We start from the raw sequence: 22,172 nt of genomic DNA, 5'->3' as shown, positions 1-22,172 counted from the left end.
TGAAATACTAAGCGTTCTAGGACAAGAAAAGCAAATGCCTGCACTGAAACTATTGCCTTTGCGTGGTAAGCAAAGAATGCTAATACATTTTTATTATTGTCTAGCATTACTCCTTGCTCTATCACTATACAGTGCTGAGAAGAGCCTGGCCTCATCCACTTGCCTCCCACCTCCCTTAGATATTTATAAACATTTATCAGATTTCCTTTCAGTCTTTTTTTCTTATTGATAAAAATATTAAAGATCATCCATCCCAGTTCCCCAAGGTACACCACTTCTGTTTTCCTACATGCACTATAAGTGATACTTATAACATTAAAGAACAGTAATATTATAGCTTCAGTTCTCCAACTGTTAAGAAAACTATTCCAGGCCTTGAAAGAGCTCAAACATAAGGGTTTGATTCATTATAAGATTGTCAGGCTGACACTGTCGATGTGAAGTGGTATGATCAGAGAACATGTCACTTGAAGAGTAAGAAATGCACTGAAAGGAGAAATGCTACGTAATTCTAGTTTTCCACAAGAGCTTTCCTTCACAGCATATGGCCATGCAATTTGAAGATCCAGAACTCTCTCTCCTGTGAACCTTAAACTATGGGGGGAAAAAGAAAAAAAAAAACAAAAAACCTAAGGAACAAGAACAAGCTGCCCTGGTTCTGAAGATTATGGGTCAAAGACCTCAGACAATGAAGTAAAACAGGATCTTTTAGGCTGAAGTCAAATTTCCATTTTAGGAATGGTATACTGGCATTATAGGAAGAAGATCAACTGATTGTTTTAGAGGCAGGAAACTGACGGCTGACCACCCCCAACAGCACTGTTCCAGACCTCCCGACAATCTCTTTTCTAAAAGACTATCAAATCTTTATGCAGTTCTGGGCCAAACTAAAGGAACACATGCCTAAAAGGAATTGTCATGAAAGAACTCATACTGATAGCTACCACCTACACAGAGAAAGAAAAGGCAGTAATAGGAGGAAGATGAGACAACAGCTGCTCTAAATGTGAACATAATTAATATGATGGAATTTGGTTAACATATAAAAAGCAAAGGGCAGTTGGGGATGAAAGTCATCAGATATGTTCTTCACTGAAGTAACTTCATCTGTTTAACTGAAGAAAGGTTTATCCTGAAGTATAAATTATTCCTAAACAACTTTTTGCAGAGGTCGGGCAGTTGATATTTTTGAAACTAATACTTAAATGAGTATGAAAATTAACTTACTACAGAATGAGAGAGGGAAGGCTTGAGAGGAATTTTCTACTGTGAGCCAGATGTTGAGCATCTACAGCAATGATTGCTACGATAAAGCACAGAAGTTCAGTACTGCTAAATTTCAGGTTTGGCTGCCATTGTACTTCTAGAAGGAAAGAATGTATGAGAATAGGGACACAGAACACCTGTTGCTGGAACATTTAATATCACTGAGCTCTCCTGCTTATTCGTACAGAAATATCTATCACATTTGTGATAAGAAAAAATCCAAATAATAAAAACAGTATTATCCGTTTCCTCTTCCTTTGTTGTTTTAACATAGAAGTCAACTCTATTTTGGAATGATATAAACAAGATGTTAGTTTTTAAATCCACACCACTCAGGGGCATCTCCGTAGAGTAATATTAAGTTTTGCCCATTTTCTTTTTTTTTTTTTTTTTCCCACACAATGCATTAATGTTGACTTTAGTGTTAATATAAAAGTTAGTGCAGTTCTGTACCATACCTTCACTGAAGGTCCAGACAAGCCTGAATAAAGTGGGAAATGCACAATGAAGGCAAAGAAGGTGTTGAACACACTTTATTAAGCAGACAATGTATAACACATTGACACAGAATGTACTAAAAATATTTATCCAAAAGCTTATCTCAGCCTTACCTGGAATAGCAATAGGTACATGCAATTAAAAGCAGGTAAAAGGTATTCAGAATCTTCCAGAATTTAAGTTCTCGGTATCATATAGCCATAAGTGAAAAGATGAGTAAAAGCTTGCAGAAGAATACAGTTTAAATTAGGTCAATAGCAATACCAAAAAGAACCTTGAATGTATGTTTTAAAAACAGTGAAATGCTACATTAAGTTACAGGCAGGGTAGTGAAGGTTAAAGTAATCATTTCTGCAAGGAATGCTTTTAAAGACACGTTACAGCAGTCTTGTGAACAAGACAACTGAGATTCTGTACCTGCTCTCACTTATACGGTTTTATTCCAATCACTTGAAACATCAGGAAATTTACCAGAAACAACACTACATGGATCTGATTATATACGCACAAGACTTACTCTAGTTAATAAATATATTAGTATTAAATCTACTTAGCTAAATCACTAGGTTAATCACTGTCATTCAGCCATAAATAACATTAGTTATAGAACTATTTTTTCATTTCCTTCTGCAACTATCAAGCTAATAAACTGAAAAATATGCAAAATGATGGCCCTGCCAAACAATTCCTGGGAGTACTGGTGAATGGAAAACTGGACATGAGCCAGCAATGTACCCTTAAGAAGTATGGCCAGCATGTTGATGGATGCCCTCTATTCTGTGCTGGTGAAGCCTCACCTGGAGGACTGCATTCAGATGCAGATTCCTATGTACAGGAGAGATGTGAACCTGCTGGAGTGGGTCCACAGAGAATGGAGCACCTCTCCTATGAGGACAGGTTGAGAGAGCTGAGGATATTCAGCTTGGAGAAAAGAAGTCTCCATGGTGACCAGACAGTGACTCTCTAAAGGAGAGACATGGGAAAGAAGGGGACAGACTCCTTAGTAGAGTCTGCAATGACAAAGCAAGGGGAAACTGTTTCAAGCTTAAAGAAGGTAGATTTAGATTAGATATAAAGGAAAAGCCTTTTACAACGAGGGTAATAAGATACTGAACAGATTGCCCAGAGAAGAGGCAGATGTCCCATCCCTGGAGACATCATGGTGAAGCTGGATCAGGCCCTGGGCTACCTGATCTAGCTGTACATGTTTCTTTTTGTGGTAGGGAAGTTGCACTTCAAAGATCCCTTCCAACTCTAAGGATTGTGTGATTCCATTAACTGAACTGCTCTAAGTTATACATGTTTACTAAAAATCACAGCAGAAGACAAGCTTACACAAATTAACAAGATAAGTGTTAGGAATTACCCTATAATTCTCAGGTCCACAATCTGACTCATTCCAGTACATAAGCTGACCAGTTGATGTTTATCTTATATAGGAATAAGAAGGAACTTTTTTTTCTTATGTACTCTTTTCTGAGTTCAACGCTGTGCCCCTGAACAAGTCATACAAAACACACTGAGACTCCCTGCTGGTAACCCATATATCTGCAGTCTGAAGATTTAATACATTTTTAAATAGCCTAATAACAACAAATTAGAATATACTATCATCAAGAGCTACTCATGGGATTTGTTTAGAAAAAAAAATAAAGCCATTCTAAATGCCATGAATAAATCACAAGAAACAGACCATCCTTCAAAACATTTCTTTTATGATAGCAATCCTAAGAGCCTCCATTCAGTTCATCATACTACAACATTCTTAATTATCTGAAATCAAAACAGTCAAGTTTGTAAAACTGCTATCTCCAAGTAACAATTTCAGCTATAGCAGATTTGTTAAATTGAAAAGAAATACATATTTAAAATGTAGATATTTGAAGTGTCTGGCTGAAACATTCTTACCTGAAACCACTAAGTACAGAAGCCATACAAAGGTGTTTTGGGTTCTACCTCAATGACAAGTGACTTTACGAACAGTTAACCTGCTCACATTAAAACTCTACCAATTCTAGACATAAAATCACTGCAGAAGCATCATGATATTTTCAGAAGAATGCACATGTTATTTTTCCTGAAGTTACTGTCACTGTAGAACATTAAACTTCTACCTACATCTAAAAGTGGATTCAGCTAATTCACTGTTTAGTCTTTGATAGCAAGGACAGTGATGATCATTGCAGTTGATTTCCTTCATTGCCTCTCATTATCCACAACAGTTGTAAAGAGATGTTGGAAGAGAATGCTTATTGCTCTTCCTGTTTAAGGGCTCTACTCGTCCTTTTTTGAATTTGCCTACACAATCTCCTAAAGACAACACATTCCATATTCCAGAATACATGCAGATACAATGGTATCTCTTGCACTGCCCATTTCTTTCTTTAAATTTCATAGCTATGAAACCAAAGTATTCTAATCCTACCTTGTAAAAATACAGTCTTAAATTACAACAGTAAATAAATCTTACTGCAGCTATTCCTCCTCACAGAAAAATCACTAGGTACTACATTTGATCATTGTAATAGCAATAACAAAACTCACTGCCGAAAGCACACTAGAAATTCAGATGCCGTATAATATCAACAACTGTTGCCATTTACTAATGGAACATACTTTTTAAGGGGCATTATTCATTAACGAACATTTACAAAACATAATTCTTGAAAATAACAGTTTACTGTGTTTCTTTGTATTAAGTATTTAACTTTTTCAAGGTCATTAGACATTGCAATAATTAGACAATCATCTCTAATCAGACTTTTATATTATTTTTGCTTAGTTCCAGTCTTTCATTCCATATTAAATTCCTAAAACTACAACTTGCCATTACAGAATTCCACAGATAAAATACTGTCTTCAAAATTTAAGTCCTGTGTTGAAAATTATCAGTCTCAGTAGTTAATTATCACATGACACATCAAAATCCTAGAAAGACTGGTCACCAGTACAAAACAGAATGAAACAGGTTTAAAATACCTCTCTAATATCAGCTATGTAGTGCCTCTGAAAAAGCAGTTATGTATCCTTGTATAGCATTGGTGTATACAGATTTTACTTACTTGACCAGGGCGTTCCAATTCACAGCAATTCAATATCATAGAACCCATATTTTATACATTCATTACGCAGTTGTTTACACAGGACAAAATTAGATGACCTCGAAAATGTATAATGTATTAATATATTTTTCACCATCCAGGAGGAAAAAAACAAAAAACCACCACATTTTTAAACATTCTAATACAAAAACAGTATTTCTATTATTGAAACCAACTTGTCTCTACACTGGAAAAAAAATACATAGATAACTTGCACGTATTTTTATGATTAAATCACTCCATAAAACACAATATAATTTATTTTTTTTTTTCACCCAGTAAAGTTTCAGTGGAAACTGAATTTTCCTTTTGGATTCATTTGCTCGTGTATTTGTGTGTAAAGCTGGTAAACTGGTCCCCATGAGGAATAGGAAAAGTCAAAGTAATTGGCAATTGGGGTCTTAAGCTTACTATTGACAAGTCAAATATATCAAAGAGCAGTTCAGTCTTCCCACTTATTGTTACTCGGGAGCAGAGAGGACTGAATAGTTAACATGTCATTCCAAAAATCATTCATCAACTTGCTACTGATAGCTGCAGTAACCTTCCTGATAAATGAAATTGCCACAGAGACATTGTGTAGTTTGATTCCTAGCACAAACATCAAGAACAAAACCATAAAATCATTTTTACTAGTCTCTTTGTCACTTGCCAAACAACATTTATTAATATTCACTTACAGAAATTTCCAACTTCCAACTGAAATACTCCCATCTTCCCAGAGAATTCATTTATATGAGTCTATACACAAGAACTACTCTTTAGAAATACTCCAGGACATTTAAGTGAGCATTAAATTTTGTTCAAGAATTTTCATAAAACCAACTTCACACAACTTCTTTCATGAGATACCAGAAATTATTTTAAAGTCAATTGGGCATAACATTAAAATACAAATCCCAAAAAAGCTCTCAAAAAAAACAAAACAGCAACAACAAAAATTGTCAGCGATATGCTTCAATACTCACCCATCATTAGAACATGTCAAAAATTCTTCCTTTATTTTTGGATGCCAACAGCCTGAATTAAGCATTGCTGTATGGCCCTAAGGAAATAAAGACAAGGTAATCTTGAAAGTTGTCATAGCAAACCTTAAAAGATTTTGTAAATTTTACTCCAATCCATTAAGGCGAACCATGGTAAAAACTGAGGGCAGAATCAGAACCTTCTGAAGAATGGCTGATTGAAATTACAACGATTTAATGAATTTTATGGATTGAGACCCATTTCATTCTTTTTCTTTTCATTTTGAAAATATATAACCTCAGATATTCTTCTATTTGTATTTTTTCCCCCACAGAATAAAGCATGGAATCATATTTCCACTTTTTGTCTTGACAAAACTGCAGTGCAGGAAGAGTAAGGACAAAACAACATGCACTAATACGCTGTTACACAAATTGTTCCAAACTACATTAAAAAAAAAAAAAAAAAAAGAGGAATGACAAAAATTATCAGGAATGACAGAACACACGTATTCAATGCCAAACTGCAGTACCCAAAGACTGTGTTGGAAAGAACTTAAGAAACAGAATTACAGCTCCAAGATGGATTTAACTTACGGTGAGTTATTCTTAAAAGATTTTATGCTGCAAATTGAGTAGGTAGTCCTACTACTTTTGAAATTAAAAATAATGATAATAATGGTAATAATAATCAGATGCTAATTACTTTATCACAACGTCACCTATAAACAAACATTCACAGAGAAAACTACTCTTTCTCTACTGGAATTATTTCAGTTTTCTTTAAGCACAAACACAGAGAGAAATACTAAAAAGTTAATGGAGCAATAAAAAAATATTTTAGCCTTTTGACTGTTGGATCACAATACACTGGAATTCCAGAAGTTTACAGGAGAAAGAAAATAAAGAAAATCTGTAATAATTTTTAAGTAAACAAGAACTTAAGCAGATGTTACCATTTGGTGGTTTTATATCTATATCACTTGCCAAAAGAAATAGTGATCAGACAAGAATAGTCTCAGGTAAAACAGTATGTATCCTAGTTATTTGGCAATATGCTTTACAAGCAATATATAAATCACGTTTATCATCAGCTTGATTATCTAGATACTATCATTACTTTTTCAGGCTCTTAAACTATTTATAAAACTGACCTGAATTTAAGTAATCTATGCAAACAGAATCTTTGTCTCACATAGTTCACAGACGTAAGGATGCAAAGTGCTCAAAGCCCAACAACAGTTGTTAAAACACTTCAGAAGTATGCATCAGCTGTTCTTCACTTGCATTTTTATCTACCACTAAAAATGTGCACACTGCTGCTTATTACTTTTTACAAGACTCCCTTCTGAAGGGATGTATTTGTCACAGCACCATAGGTATATTGGTTAGAAGAAATCTCTGAAACTCATCTAGGCAAGCCTCTCACTCAGAACCAGATGATAGCCGAGATTAGAACAGGTCAGCTTGGTCTAGGTGGGCCTTGAAAACATCCATGGACTGAAGTTCTGCAGATTCCATGGATAAGCCACTGCACTACCACCCTACTGAAAACTTTCCGTAGCAACAACACCAGGAGACCTCTAGTCTAATACCGCTGTGGTTTCAAAAGCATTTGGCTACACTATCATTTAAAACTTTTTCTAGTACTTGTAGTCCACTATTACTGCCTTCTATTCTGTATCAGACTAAAAGGGGACAGATGCCTTCACAGCACAAATGCTTCAGATGTCTGGTTTCCTTATAAGGTCCTGAACATCTTCCAGTTTCTCCAAATCCACCCTAAACTGAAGGGCCCAAAATGAATCCCAGAATTTCAGATGTGAAACAAGGAGCACTGATTAGGAGGAGATAGTAACTACCTGTAATCTGTTTATCACATCTCTTTTTATAGCTCAGTTTACACTTTGTCTCTTATACAACAAAATAAAACCATTTGCTCATACTCAGCCCAGTATTCACCTGAGTTCCTTGCTAAGCCACTTAGATCCTACCAGGTATCAATATACACAACTATCCCTCCCAGCACCAGGGCTTTGCAAGCTTATTCATTAACTTCATGAAGTTTCTCAGTACGAAATAAGTTGAATGCAGAAAGACATTATTTACCTTGGTGTTTGTCATATCCACGATATATTGGTCTCCTTTTATGCACTCCATTACTGGGAAACCATCTCTGTCAAGAACTTTTGCCTGAGAGTTACCAGAGACAACCAGAATGACATCTCCTGTGCTACTATACTGTAAAGATTTGATTTGGTGACTAAAAAAAAAAAAAAGAAAAAAAAAGGTTTCAATTAAATTCAGTTCCTGTAGGCCAGTACTGAAATAGAACTGTCAATGGTGAGAAAATACATGGCAGAATTAGACCCATTTACATTCCTATAACAAAAAGAAATTTGAGATTAATGGATTAAAGCTTTTTATTCCCATGAGTGTCCGACTTTCTTACTCAACCAAAGAGCATATCAAACAGAAGTATTTATAAGATTGGCACCTAAAATGTTATTTCTGGTGAACGTATTTACTTTAAGTATGCTTTATAACACCAAGTAAAAAACAGTGTATGTCATATTCAGCTCTTCAGGGCTGAAAATTCTTTTTCACTTGCTCAAAAGCAATACCTGGATTTACAGTAATCCTCAAAGCATTACAAAAGTATGTTATAGTCCTACATAGAACACCATTATATATTATATGCTAGGAAATTAGTCACATCAGCATTCTCACACCCTTTTATGGTTCAGGGCTACAATTTCATGAAAAGTTTGGACAAAGTTAAATACACCACCAAATCTGGAGACAGGGGGACGGGGGAGAATGATCGGCCTAGACTACTTTGCCTTAAATGATTACTCATATGCTGTACACATCTGCTGTATGAGTTTTTTGTTTGTTTGTTTTAATATATATCATCCATTGATTGAAAAATCTTGGGAGAGAAATCAAGGAATAAGGATGACAAGAACAGTTAAATGAAAGCCAAAGATAGCTCAGAATCAGAAATCCCTCTCCAGTCTCACTGATAGCATCACCATCATTTCTCAGCATTCCACTTTAGCACATTAACAGAAAGTGTATAATAAATATTGCCCTTTATTAATACTTAATACTATTTATTTATACTGAAGTATTAATAAATCAGATTGCACTAATAACTCTATTTGGATTCTCATGGCATCCAAAGCAATAAATAAAGCATCACAAAAAATGTTATTCTAGTGCATTAAGAAATATTATTTTTGTGTCCTCCTTCTGGTGAAGAATTTAAACCATGTGCAGAATATAAACCATGTGCATTCAAATCCTAATAACTTTACGAAAAGTACTTTTTAACCTATAATTTCACATCAGTAAAATTAACACTCAGATGATAGACAAAACAGAATACAACCTGCAACTATATTTAGTTTAAGCCTTACATAGTACTGAATGGTACTGACAGCAGTACCTATTATTTGCTGGACCTTGAACCAAGATAATATAAAACACCTTAAAAAACATCTAATGCATGTTTTAGAAATTCTGCATTGACTATAGTAATGTAAGTGTAAGGTTCTCATTCAAAAAAATATTTGGCAAAACTGATAGCATTATTATTCAAAAGCCAAGAATTGCCTGGATCACCAATTATGTGAACTAGAAACCAGTCTGGCTAAAGTATTAAAAACTCCAATTTTTTGTAGAAATGAAACACTCAAAACTGTGAATTTCTGAAACAGATCAGAGGCAATGTCTAAAAAAACATCCTGAGCGTAAAGAGCAAGAATGGATATCTGTAACCAAAGCTGAAAACAAGGCGTTAAGCTGACAACACTGAAAATTTTAAAAAGAAACTCACAAGAGGAACAACATCTAAAATATTCTCTGCAGACATCAGTGTAGAATACATCTACATAATTATGTTTCAACAAACCTTGCTTTCAGCTTAGACTTACATTTAACATTCATCTAGCAAGAAACTGTACCAAACTTCTCAATGCTTTGTTCAGTGGAAACATAAGCCTACTAATCAAATCAAATAGGAAAAAAATTGGTTTGAGAAAAAAAGTATTGCCAGAAACTGTAAAAGCAAGCAAACACCTAACTTTTCAGAAGCTTACTGGAGTAAGCAGGACTCTACAGAGGCAATTGGTAAGGGGGAAAAAAAAAAAACAAAAAAACCAACCCACACTGGTTCTTATTAATATTAAAGCACATTATAAAATTTACAAAAGCTATTCATTTTAATAGAACTAAACATTGTGAAATGCTTCAGAATCTGCAAAGTAATTTTATAGTACTTTCAGCTGTGACATGCAGAATATACATTGGCAGAGATGTGACACACAACTAAATTCTACATATTTAACATTGTTTTGTCTTACAATTGCCTTAAATATTTGTATCTTAAATCTTGAGGTGGTTTCAAAGTAGTGTGCCTTCTTTTTTTTTTTTTCTTTTTTTTTTGCCAAGCTTTTTTTTAAAAAAAAAAAAAAATTTGAATATATTTGACAATATGAAATTGTTCTCAGGCTTTTTATTCTCAAAATGAAATTCAATATATGGCTCCAAAACTACACTTCTGCTAACATCTAACACTTCCATACCAGAACTTCTAAGAATTCTTTGAAATTGAAGTCTGTGAATGCTAACAGTCCTTGCAATAAATGCTATAATGAACAAATAAAATAGGAATACACACACACCTGGGCACAGGTTGTATAAGACTCTTCATAGTGCTCAGAGGCATACCTCAATATATGAAATAAGATTTACTTGTTATGGGATCTTTTTTACCAGTCAGAGCTGGGGTTCATTTAAAATATGACACAGAATACCTTCTTTATAAAACATTTAGCTAATATATTTTAAAATTAAGGTGCAACAATTACAACATAAATGAAATTGCTACACTTGACAGCTGTTAATTCTACAGTTAACAGAAAATTTTTAATATTATTTTATATTTACACTTTTAGACCTTTAAGTCAGACTTTTGTGTACTTAAACTACAAGAATGTGTCATTCACCAAAAATGTTCTTCCTTGATATGTATGAAATACAGTGCTATGTATGAAATTCAGTGCCGGGAGTAGCAAGAATACAATCCTAACCTTCCAAACAGGCAAAAATTCAGTTTCAGTCTTTTCAGAAAATAACCATTAAAAACAGACATTCCAAGGGTTACTTATACTGACTAATAAATTTCAATCCCTTTTAAGTGAGCCAAAGCATCAAACGTTCCTCATTTGTTTAACATCAGAAAGTACCTTGCTACAAATAACTATTAATTTACGATTGCTTATTTGAAAGTTAGCTGTGCAGAAAGCATGGCCTTCTCAAAGAAAACTATATTCCAATTTTCTGAAATTAGTAAATAAACTTGGTAATGTAAATGAAGTCCTATCCCATGCACACTGCTACAGTGGCAACAGAAATTGTTATTCCTTTAGGCTATTCACCAAAGGTTTAACTGCATTAGCTCTCTTCTCTTCCTCATTAGATTCGTAAAAGGAGAGTCCATATGAAAAGTGTAGTCTACTTGTTTTGATTAAGAACATCAGCCTGTGTCTTTGAGAGGCTCACAATCTGTTTGTTGACATGTTATTAACAATTCAATCTGCAAATTCACTTGTAGCTTTTTGAAGAGAAAAAAATACACATGGTCCTGGGTTCATGTTTCATTCACCATACAAAGTGAGACAAATTTAGCCTTTTAAGTTACTTTACAAGGCTTCCGCGTGTTCTGTTAGGAGATTAATACATGCACTATCACAGATGAAAAGTCTTTCTACACACCATTCACAAGGCTGGAGTGACCGAAAAGCTTGGAGAGAAGCATCCATTCCAGCAAAATCCCAAAATTTAACATCATAGTCATATCCACCAGTTATCAAACGGGCACCAGAGGGATCCAGTCCCAAAGCAGAAACCTATTAAAAATAATAATAATAATAATGCAAAAATGTTTTTTTTTTTCTACAGTTCAGATGGCACCAAAATATAAAATATCTATAAAAAATACAGCATAATAGTTTCTTACACTTAAGCTATGTTTTGGTTTCAAATTCTCATCATCTTGCAGGCATACAATGTACATTATGTAAAAATGGCATGGAAAATGACAGCAAAAGGTCTTCTACATACAAATATGAAGCCCTGTATATGCCATCCATGATTTCTAACATGGACACTTCAGATGTCACACTGGACATCTTCAGATTAATCAAGCATTCAAATCAACACACTCAAGTATTTTATTCCGTCTTAAGTACTATAGAAAGGAGCAGCTGTGATATGAGAACTGATGCAGAAGTGATGCTGACTGCACACAGAATACATAATCAGAACTATTCTGTAACGTATGCTTTCCCTCACATACCCACTATGTATCAAAAATGTCAGGCAAAAAAAAGAAAATATATATATATCACTGAAGTTTCACTGGGAACAGTAACTCCTATTACACTGTACAAACAAGACAAGTGGGAAATTAATCAGGTTTCTGGAAAGACTCTCCAGCTTGGGAAATCTTTTGTGAGATTTTTCAGCTGCACAGGAATACAGTGATCATCAAACTCAAAATCATTAGACTGAAGAGGTACAGATGGGACATAACGTTTAGAAACACAGTACATCGTAGGAATATAATGAGAAGAATTTAAAATGTCAGTGGAATACACTGATATCAAGATATCAAGTTGTTCCCATCCTTACACAACTGTCATTTTATGGATGTGAAGTTTCATTATTAAAAAAATGACAAACCTTCACAGGAGAGCTGTTTTTTTTCCAGTGATACGTTTCATTCACTGTATCCAATCTAATTTAACTGCACTATGCATATCCACATTATAATTCACCTCTGCTCTAGGTGATGACAGCTACACTCCCATGAAGTCAAAAAACCTCAGAAGTCTTCCAAAATTACTTCCCCCTTCTCAAAGCCCTTTAGTTAGAAATAACACGAGCTTACACTAAGAAACCAGTAAAAATAAAAACATTTACCAGTTTAACATTACTGAGGGAGGAAATCAAATTTATACAACAAGGGCACTAAGTATGTTTTATTCTACAGATTTTGCATCAATGAGCAAATAAAAACAATTGAATATGTGGTAAAAGATGAAGTTACCCAGAAACAGTAGCTCCAAGCCACTGTCTGTGTTCTTCCAAATGAATAAATAAATAAATAGAATAAAAATGAAAAATCAAGTAGTATTATATGAATCCTAGAAAAAGATGTAGTCAAAGACAAGGAAAAATAAAATTAAGAAAAACTGAGGATGGCTTACTAAAGGCACTTAGCAATTTAAAGCAAATGAAGGAGATCTGTACTCAGCTACAAAGAGGTCATTTGAAACTTCAGCACTGATATCCTTGTTCAAATACATGACAAGCCAAACAAAGGTCTGTGCCTAGGTTAGAGATGTATAGATGATGGTCTAGACTTGAAGATGAACTGTAACAATTGAGTATGTATTTAACATAAAGGAACAACATAAAAATGAGACAATGCTTCAGTTAGATGAAGTTTGAGTTAGTAGCAGAAAGAGAAGAAGCAGTTCTAAAACATATTTTAATTGCAGTAAGAAAAGAGCTAGACCAAAATAATAAACTTTAAAAGAGAGTTAGTATTTCATCATTCTTCAACTTAATTATTCCTAAAATTATTTTGTAGATTTGTACAGTTCTAGAAAAAAATAAAATAAAAAGTGCTGAAACTGTGTTAACCACTTACTGTTTTTGTCCCATGCTGGAGTGTAATTTCATGAGAATCTGGAATTTTCTTAATAGGGTTCTGGAGAAGAAAAAAGAAAATGTATCTCTATGAAAATATTACAATGATCAACAAAAAAAAAGCATCTTATTATATGTATACATAAAGGTAAGAAATATCTTCCTTACATGAGACAAAACCTGAGACGGGAAAGAAGGAAATATCAGAGAGACTGATTCCAGTTTCATGTTTTCATAAATATATGAGGAATGCGTAAAAGGAAAAAAATCAAGCAAGAACTCCAATAAAGAATGAGACCAGTATCAGTTTTCCTTTTCCTTCTTTTTAGGAAACATTGTAATTCTCTTCAATCATTAGTAACATTCGATCTCGAAGTTTTATAAAATCAATCTATCAAGTTATACAATAATCTTTCAAATACCAGAAATCTATGAAGTTAATGAAATTAAGAAAAAGATCTATAACTCATTGCACAAGATAAATTATCTATGTGTTTTATATCATGGATTGGCTTCCATTACTTCCTCCTCTTCGGCACTGAACAATATAATACACCTCTCTTAATAGAAAGACACAGATTGAAGGAAATTACAGTTTAAAACATCACACTGAAAGCTGTAACACAAATATGAAAACTGTTAATTTAATGAGAAAGAAGCATTCTGGAAGCACTTCAGTGATTGGAAGGTTCTACAAAGGTCATTTGAATCATTATCCTAAAATGCTCATTTGTCTAGTATGACAAAGTTTCCTAAAACACACAGAATCCATTATTTGATGCCAGAAATTCATCAGTTTGATACCAGACACTTTCCTTATCCATATCTGCCAATTCCTTCCCTTTTCTCACTCTTCAGAAGAAATCCTCTATATTACTATGCTTTCTTAAACGGCCATTTTCTCCTCCCACACTATCAGCCTTATTTCACTGATAAAACAAAACTTTCTCCATCTTTAATTTCGCCAAATCTACCCTTCCTCTATTTTTACCATAAACAACATCCCTTTTTCTCAAACCAACTGTACAGTTCCTTTCTCCTTCTGCACACACACACAGATAAGGCAGCAGAAGACTCATGCCCTATGTACTCACATTCACATATCTCTGACAGCCACAGGTGCTTGAACTTGAGTTCTTGTGCTAGCACGGAAATCTTATGTACGCACTCCAGAAAAAAATAAAAATTAAAAAAAAGAAAGAAAGAAAGAAAGAAAATACACATGGGACTGTGGGTGCACAGCAAGTTTGAAGAGCGAACAGAAAAGATCTGCAGAAAGCTACACAACACAGTGAAAGGTGCAGCCCACATTACAATGTGGTTTACTAGTTGAGGAACAAGTGTAATAAAATTCTGAGGTGACACTGATCATGAAAGTCAATTCATCATTCACCTGATGCTACAGATTGCCCAATTTAATTGTACTATAACTGAAGTTTCTCAGGTCTGATGATCTCTTACACTATAAATTAGTATTTTTTTTAGGACAGCAAACAATTGCTTCTTAGCCATTGAATATTACTGTCCCTTAAGCACACAGCGAAGAGTCATCCAGATATCACCCAGAACAATGGTTCCATTGCTTTTCCGAAACAAAGGCTTTCATAAAAACTTCATCCACTGCTTCAAATAAAAGCAACCTTGTAACCACTATTCTCATTTCAATCCACAAACCTTTTCTTTGTATTATGCCAGAACTACATTTCAATTTGAGAGAATCTTAACTAATTTAAGTTATTCCATTAATTCAAACAAAAAAATCTTCTGAATATCCACATTACAAATAAAGCAGTTAAGAGCACCATTCCAGACAGAGACTAAACCATCTACAAAAGCAAATGACAAGCTCAACTGTTTTCTGTCAAACGCTTTATGCTTTAGGCCAGCTTAAATGGTTTACATGTATTTCACTAAAATAACACAGAACTACTATGAACTAACAGCTAATACATAGGCAGAATTCCAGTAATCCTTTAGACATAACTCCTGCAGATTAAGAAACAAATTTGGCTGTAGCAAACTTGCTCAATTTCTAGCTTCTTCAGGTGACAATAATTACAATCCTTTTAATTAGAAGAGTCAAAAACATAAAAATATTTATGCTGTACAGTGAACCCACACTGAACACAGTTTTATCTACTTCTCTTTAAGATAGAACAACAGATATGAATACATTCTGTCACCTGATAAATCAAATAGCTTTAGCTTGATAGTCAGACATTTGGAGAGAGCTGCAGTGTCCAAGAGATACCTGACAGTTGAAAGTACTGCTCAGACTTCTCAAAACAAAAATTAAGATAACAACCTCCAGAAAAGTATCTTGGCATAACATCTTCAAATCAGCCAAACATTTACATAAAACAATGTCGTCTGTTCTATTTTAGTACCTCTGAACTTCCTAAATTACTGCAAATAAAATAAATACCTCTAACCTAATATAACAAATGCCTATATATAAGCACACTGACATTAGGTACAACTACCAGTTTTCCAGCTGCTACATTTCAAAGAACAAGTAATGCTACAGGATACTAAGGAAAAAAAAATAAGTATATATATATAAAGTGTGTGTGTATATATGAAATACACTTTATGCTGATTTCACCATAAGTATCCCCAAAATATTGGGTTATTACTTTAAATCTGAACAACTAAAGAGGTAAAAATTGCTTCTGGTTGTTATGGAAAACGTTCCTGGAATTAGATAGAATGAAATATTTACAGGATTATTGTTTTGTTGCTGCTGTTACTGTTCCTTTTGAGAGCTCCCTAATCCTCAAGCAATACATGGAAAATACAAATAATACACTGCTAGAAACTGTCAGGGACTCCAACATCTCTTGAGAAGAAAGCAAAATAAAACAAAAAAGAAATAATCTAATAACAAAGGTCAAAACGTGCAAAAATGGACACATCAAGGAAACAACAGTTAAAATTTTGATTTCTACATACTACAGGAAATCCTTCTATATGCTCGGTGATAGAGTATTCTCTATCAATGGGCAATAATCATCACAGTGGTTTGGCAGAAGACAGAGAGATTGAAGAACTGGGAAAAGAATGGGCTAGTACTTAAGTAATAAATTAAATGTTTGGCTTGAGGCAAAAGTTAGGGTCCATAGAAAAAAAATAGAAAAAAAAGATGGAAATCTGCTATACCATATAAAAAAGATGAGCTTAAAATTGAAGCACACCTCAGATGTAAGCATCTGTTAGACTTGCTAATAATTTGACAATTCAGAAGTCATCTTCAAAGTCTGATTAGATTACGTTCACATCCTTAGAATAGATAAAAGCAAAGACCATTAAAAGCAAAACGTAAATTCTATGATGTCCTGAAATGACTTATCTTTTCACAGCCAAATAAGAGAGGGGCAGAATGATGAAATTATGTGTAAAAACACCTCCAATGCTTTGTTTTCAGTGATCTGCATTTCATTAAGTGAAAACTCTCCTACATAAAAGAAAATTCAAAGCTCTAGGTAATTTTTCACACAATAGGTCCTTAAATAAGAACATTTCTGGGCACTCACAAGATAAGTAACTTGTAAACTTGTAAAGCTAATGTAACTTTCCTCACCTGGATAGGTCTCAAGTTCTTAGGATTCCCCAAGGATGCTGACTGACTAGAAAACTGAAAGGACCTTCCATTGCAGTAGCAAAGCTATGGTACAGTATGAAGGAAAAATCTGCATTAACTACAATATGTCAAAATAAACTTAAGTACTTCCCATGTCTTGAGCAGTGGAAGAGCTTAAAGTAGGCTCGGCTACTACTTACTTCAAATATCTTAAGCACTATACTAAAAAAGTCCCTCCTGATTGATTTCATCTATCAGAAATGTATAAACACCCACTTTCTGCTCCATTGGGTCCCTGTTTTGGTACACACATGTGGCAGATGCAGTCTGCTCATGGACTGGAGTGAAGAAAAGAAGGTGGGAACTATACAGAAATTTCTAAATTTCTGGCAACACTTTAGGTTTCAGAAGACATACTGAAATGGTCTAAGACAGAAGATTGCTGCTCTGCTAAAAGAGGGACAGAATAACAGGATTATGGGCAGTAAAAATAGCTGCTGAAAACCTTCACATCAAATGATGACATCAAATGATGACAGAATGACCTTAACCAACAGCTCCCTGCAGAAAGTCCCATTTTCAAGCTTATATCGTGCTTATGTTTTAAATTTTGTTTTTATTTAAGCCTACTCTCCTCCTCTCTATAATGACTGAATTACAGGGAAAAGCAAAAGCCACTCTGCTGCAGCACAAGCAGGCAGGTCTGAATGTCCTTGAGGAGCCTTCCACTTTAAACTCTAGAATGCAGTTAGGCAGTACCGAAATTTTCCCTGTAAGCACACAAGAATATTTTTGTAATTTTTCCAATCTTCTCTTAAGAATTCAAAGTAATATGCATAGATAGTGACAGAAGTAATTAAAACAAGAAATGTGCGACTTAATGAAATAAATATTCATGCTACAAATTATGTAACATCTTGAAAGAAAATGTACCTAAGACATTTTATGATAAAACAAGTGGGCAGACTTCAATAACCACAACAGAAAGAATGGGATATGTGAAACAGCAGTTCCCAAAGTAGAGATGCAGATAAACATTGACAAAAATCCACCAAGCTTAACAGAGAGACGCTTGTAATTCTTTCTTTCTACCTTTCCTCCAACTTAACTGATACTGTGTATTAGTTAATGGGTGAAATTCAAAAAACAAGTTTACAGATCAACAGGAAAAACAGTATCTAGCTCCATCCTTCAACACCAAGTCTTGAAATGTCATCAGAAAGAGACAAAAAGGGTGATGGAGGGAGTTTTTCATAGGTCTGGAGGAAAACATGCCTCATTTCTCCTTTTAGTCTAGAACAATAATCTGTTCTGCACCTAGCAGCTGAATTTTCCATGACAGCACTGAAAGCTGAAGAGAGTAATAAAAGTTTAAACTTTTTTTTTTTTTCTGTTTATCCTATATTCCTTTAATAAATAAACACCCTACAATCTTCATGCTTTGTTTCACAATTTATTCTGCAGGCACTGATTAAAACCATACTGCTTGTAAAATGGAAGGCTTTCCAAGTCTATTTTCCATTATTTTCCTCTGTATCTTAAACTGAAAATAGCAGTCTAAGGATATACACTACAGTTGTGTGAGAGCATACTCAGAAAAAGACAGAATGATGAAAAGATGAAAAATTAAATGAGAGAAATGTGCAAGATGTTTTGTCACAGCAACAGGAAAACAAGAGTTTATGACTTATAAAAATGTATTATCCAGAAATTTGCATGCATTAAGAAAGCATTCAAATTTGAGATGACATTTCAACACCTTTTAATTTCTTTTAGGCGTTGGAGATATTTTCTGATGCCAACTTACATGCTATTAAATTCACTTTGGCCCAGATTCATATAATTAGGTTTACAAATGTGATGCATCTAAATATGGAAAATATTTACCTCAGATTTCCCATACAGTTTCTAAAACAAACAACTAACTCCAGGAGAACAATTAGTGTATCAAAAACACGAATCATCTGAAAACCTCTCTTCGTCATGAACTATTCAGGGAGCGTGAAGGGAAAATGCAAAGTCTCCAGGTAAACTCCTAAGAGAGGTCTTTTCATTTGGTTAGATTAATCAGTGCATGTGTGTTTATTACCTAAAATTTTGGCCTGAAAAAGACAAATGAAAATATTATGGAAAACAGGAGGATACACACGAACACAGCAATGAATCATCTTGGCCAATAATCCCATGGACCCACCATATTTGTTATTCTTATAGTAAAAAATGGCTAACTCCTAACCTAACTTCATGACAACTGAATGGAATTTCAAAACAATCAGTAATATTAGAAGGGTCCTATGCTTCGTCCCCATGTTATTGTTCTGCATTTGAATAGCACTTAGCATAAAACTTACTTTCTAAATTTAAGGACAGGAAGACTGAGGAAAAACTTTCTTCTCTTTACCAATACATATTACTTCTTCAGAGTGCATTCAAAAAATTAAAGAAATTTATCTATTTAAATGTCTCCTTCCTAATCTGAACAGGAATTAAATGTATTTGCTCAATATGTAAACAATATTGTGGCTAGCTTCTCTCAACATTTTCTAATTCACAGCCTCATGATTTTGTTCCTGTGACCTGAACCAGAATGTTTCGTCAGGTTTAAAATGCAAGGGAAAAATAAAAAAATAAAAAATCATCATTCCAACTTATGGCTTCTTAAAGCTACAAATTCATAACATTATTATATGTCAGATACAATACATTTTATTAGATGATGGGTCACATGGTAATTCAGAGAAAGTTCCCAGACACAATAGGTAACATGAATTAAATCTCTTTTTTTGTGCCACATAGTAGAATTTCTCCTTATTGAAAGTCTCCAGTGGCCTAACAATTTACAAAAGGTATTGCAATTAGAGAGCCTCAGCACAGCTGGCAATTTTTTATTTTACTTTTTTAAATATAAACATCATACTTCTCAAGTACACCAAAGTCTGTCTGATCTTTCTCCTGGGAGTTCTAGATAAATTTCAGGAGGTTGCTATTTTTCACCTACATTCTAAAGCCTCATTCAGATAATTTCTAAATTAGTAACAAGTCGTTGATTTATGAAACCCAAGTTTTTATTAATATTTATGACCTGGGAATTGTTCTTACAAGACATACAAGAAAGATTCTCTTGAGCTTTTCCCAAAGCAAGTTGTAATCACTGATAGAACAGATTTAAATCTAAAATTGCTTGTGATAATTCAAGTTTCCTTTGCAGTTTCTGGGAGAGCAATTTACTTAAGCACAGTTTTTTCATGATATTCCAGATATGTTATATTCCACTTACATAACTAACTGCTTATTTCATCTTTATCATTTCAGTTTCAAGTATGCATAAATATAATACTTCTTATTTGCTAGAACGCTATGCCGAACTGCCATATGCTACCAAAAAACACCCACATTCTAACAAGGCAGTTTTTACTACAGCGGTAAGACACAGAAAATGATTGCTACGTAGAGAATGAAAGAAAATGCTGGTGTTCTCAGTTGGACATAACCCTTAATATTGCTCTTCAGAGCTGAATAGATTATTTTACTCTGAATTAAAGGGTTACGTTCACTTATTATGAAATAATAAAATTGCACTGAAACCACAAATCTGCTGAAAATAAGAAACTAACAAACAATTATGATCTATTATCTGTTCTGAAAGTTCTGATTGTTCTGGCAGGTAACAAAATAGCAGGTAAATTCTACAATCACAAAGGAAAATAATTGCAAATTTTCATCTACCTAAAGTATCAAAAGTTTAGATGCAAACCGGACTCATTTTGGCTTTCATATATATCACAGTAATTTTTATCTGAACATAGTGTTCCACTTATAAAAGTTGGTGACACTATTAAGCTTCTGTAATTGATTCAGAAAAAGGCAATTTTAGTTACATATGTTTCTATGGAAGAACATTAAAACAATATATGCAGTAAAATATGTACTTGTTTCTTTTGCAAGTTTCATAAACCAGTGGAGTTAAGCCCATCAGCAATTCAAACAGTCTAAGCTTTATTTCAGACTTATAAAAACATGAAAATCCAAAACTAGCAATCCAACAGCTGTTATTGTCTGTGTATGTGGAGATTACTGCAATGGAAATAAAATACAGTATTTCTCTAAACAATAAAGACACTGTATGTTCACTTTCTGTGATCATACTTGCATAGGGTCTCAGAAACATCCAGGTGGCACTAATAAAAACCTCTACACCAGTATGCTGGCAAACAAATTAGTGAGCCATCCCCCAAACTGCACAGATTTTAACCCACCCAAATTAAAACAATACATGATTTAGGTACAGACCAATCTATGACCTCTAACTTTGTACAATTTATTTCATTCCTGCACACCCTGGTTTCCTCATCTGAAAAACTTGAACAAATAATATATATCATAAAGAATCTGCTATAAGGGTTTATTCAACAGCGCTGATGAAGTTCATCAAGGTCCTCAGGGATCCTGTTATTCTTAGCAAACACACTACAGTCAGCAAAAACTAAACAATCACATCTCTAGAGAGAAAGAGTTGTCCACAGATTCTACTTTTCAACAGTATTCTGATTCTGACTGTTAAAAGGTGTTCACTCAAATATTTACTCTGAGAAATTAGAAAATAAAAAAGAAGGACAAACTTATGCACATTGCGTCAAATAGTAACAAACATTCCAGTTGTCTATAAACTTACTATTCAATTAGGATGAGGAACTAAAACTGAGGTGAAGAGAAAATCATCAGATAATTCATGCAACGAAGATCTACAACCACAGGGTAGGGATAGGAGAGGTGGGAGTTAAAAATTACAGTATGTCTAAGTTACTGCAGGAAGGAAGGACAATTTCCTATCTAGCTCCCACAGCTGGTTCCAATTCTATTACTGTTTCGATTACTAATTCTCCCATGCCACACATAAATTACCTTCAAAACATTAACATTTAAGCTGTTTTATAGCAGCAGAATTTTATGTAATGTGACATGAGAAAAAATTGCTAAGTGACTTTATGCATCTGGAAATAAGAAAAGATACATTTATATTGTACACACATGAGGTCCATG

The 22,172-nt window shown here is 34.0% G+C and overlaps 1 protein-coding gene across 2 annotated transcripts in view; it reads right to left on the bottom strand.

Moving 5' to 3' along the window:
- Positions 1 to 22,172, bottom strand: part of WDR70 (WD repeat domain 70) — a 122,812-nt gene that overhangs the window by 75,375 nt on the left and 25,265 nt on the right. The window contains exons 6-10 of one of the 2 annotated variants that reach the window (XM_015848476.2): positions 17,133 to 17,216; positions 13,554 to 13,613; positions 11,612 to 11,745; positions 7,940 to 8,093; positions 5,834 to 5,910 (exon numbers count right to left, since the gene is read on the bottom strand). In XM_015848476.2, the coding sequence (XP_015703962.2) occupies positions 5,834 to 5,910; positions 7,940 to 8,093; positions 11,612 to 11,745; positions 13,554 to 13,613; positions 17,133 to 17,216 (509 nt within the window). The remainder of the gene's footprint in view (positions 1 to 5,833; positions 5,911 to 7,939; positions 8,094 to 11,611; positions 11,746 to 13,553; positions 13,614 to 17,132; positions 17,217 to 22,172) is intronic. The other variant, XM_015848477.2, reaches the window with a different exon arrangement.

The sequence above is a fragment of the Coturnix japonica genome, chromosome Z, assembly GCF_001577835.2.
Source record: "Coturnix japonica isolate 7356 chromosome Z, Coturnix japonica 2.1, whole genome shotgun sequence".
Lineage (NCBI taxonomy): Eukaryota > Metazoa > Chordata > Aves > Galliformes > Phasianidae > Coturnix > Coturnix japonica.
This window is presented reverse-complemented; position numbering and strand designations above follow the sequence as displayed.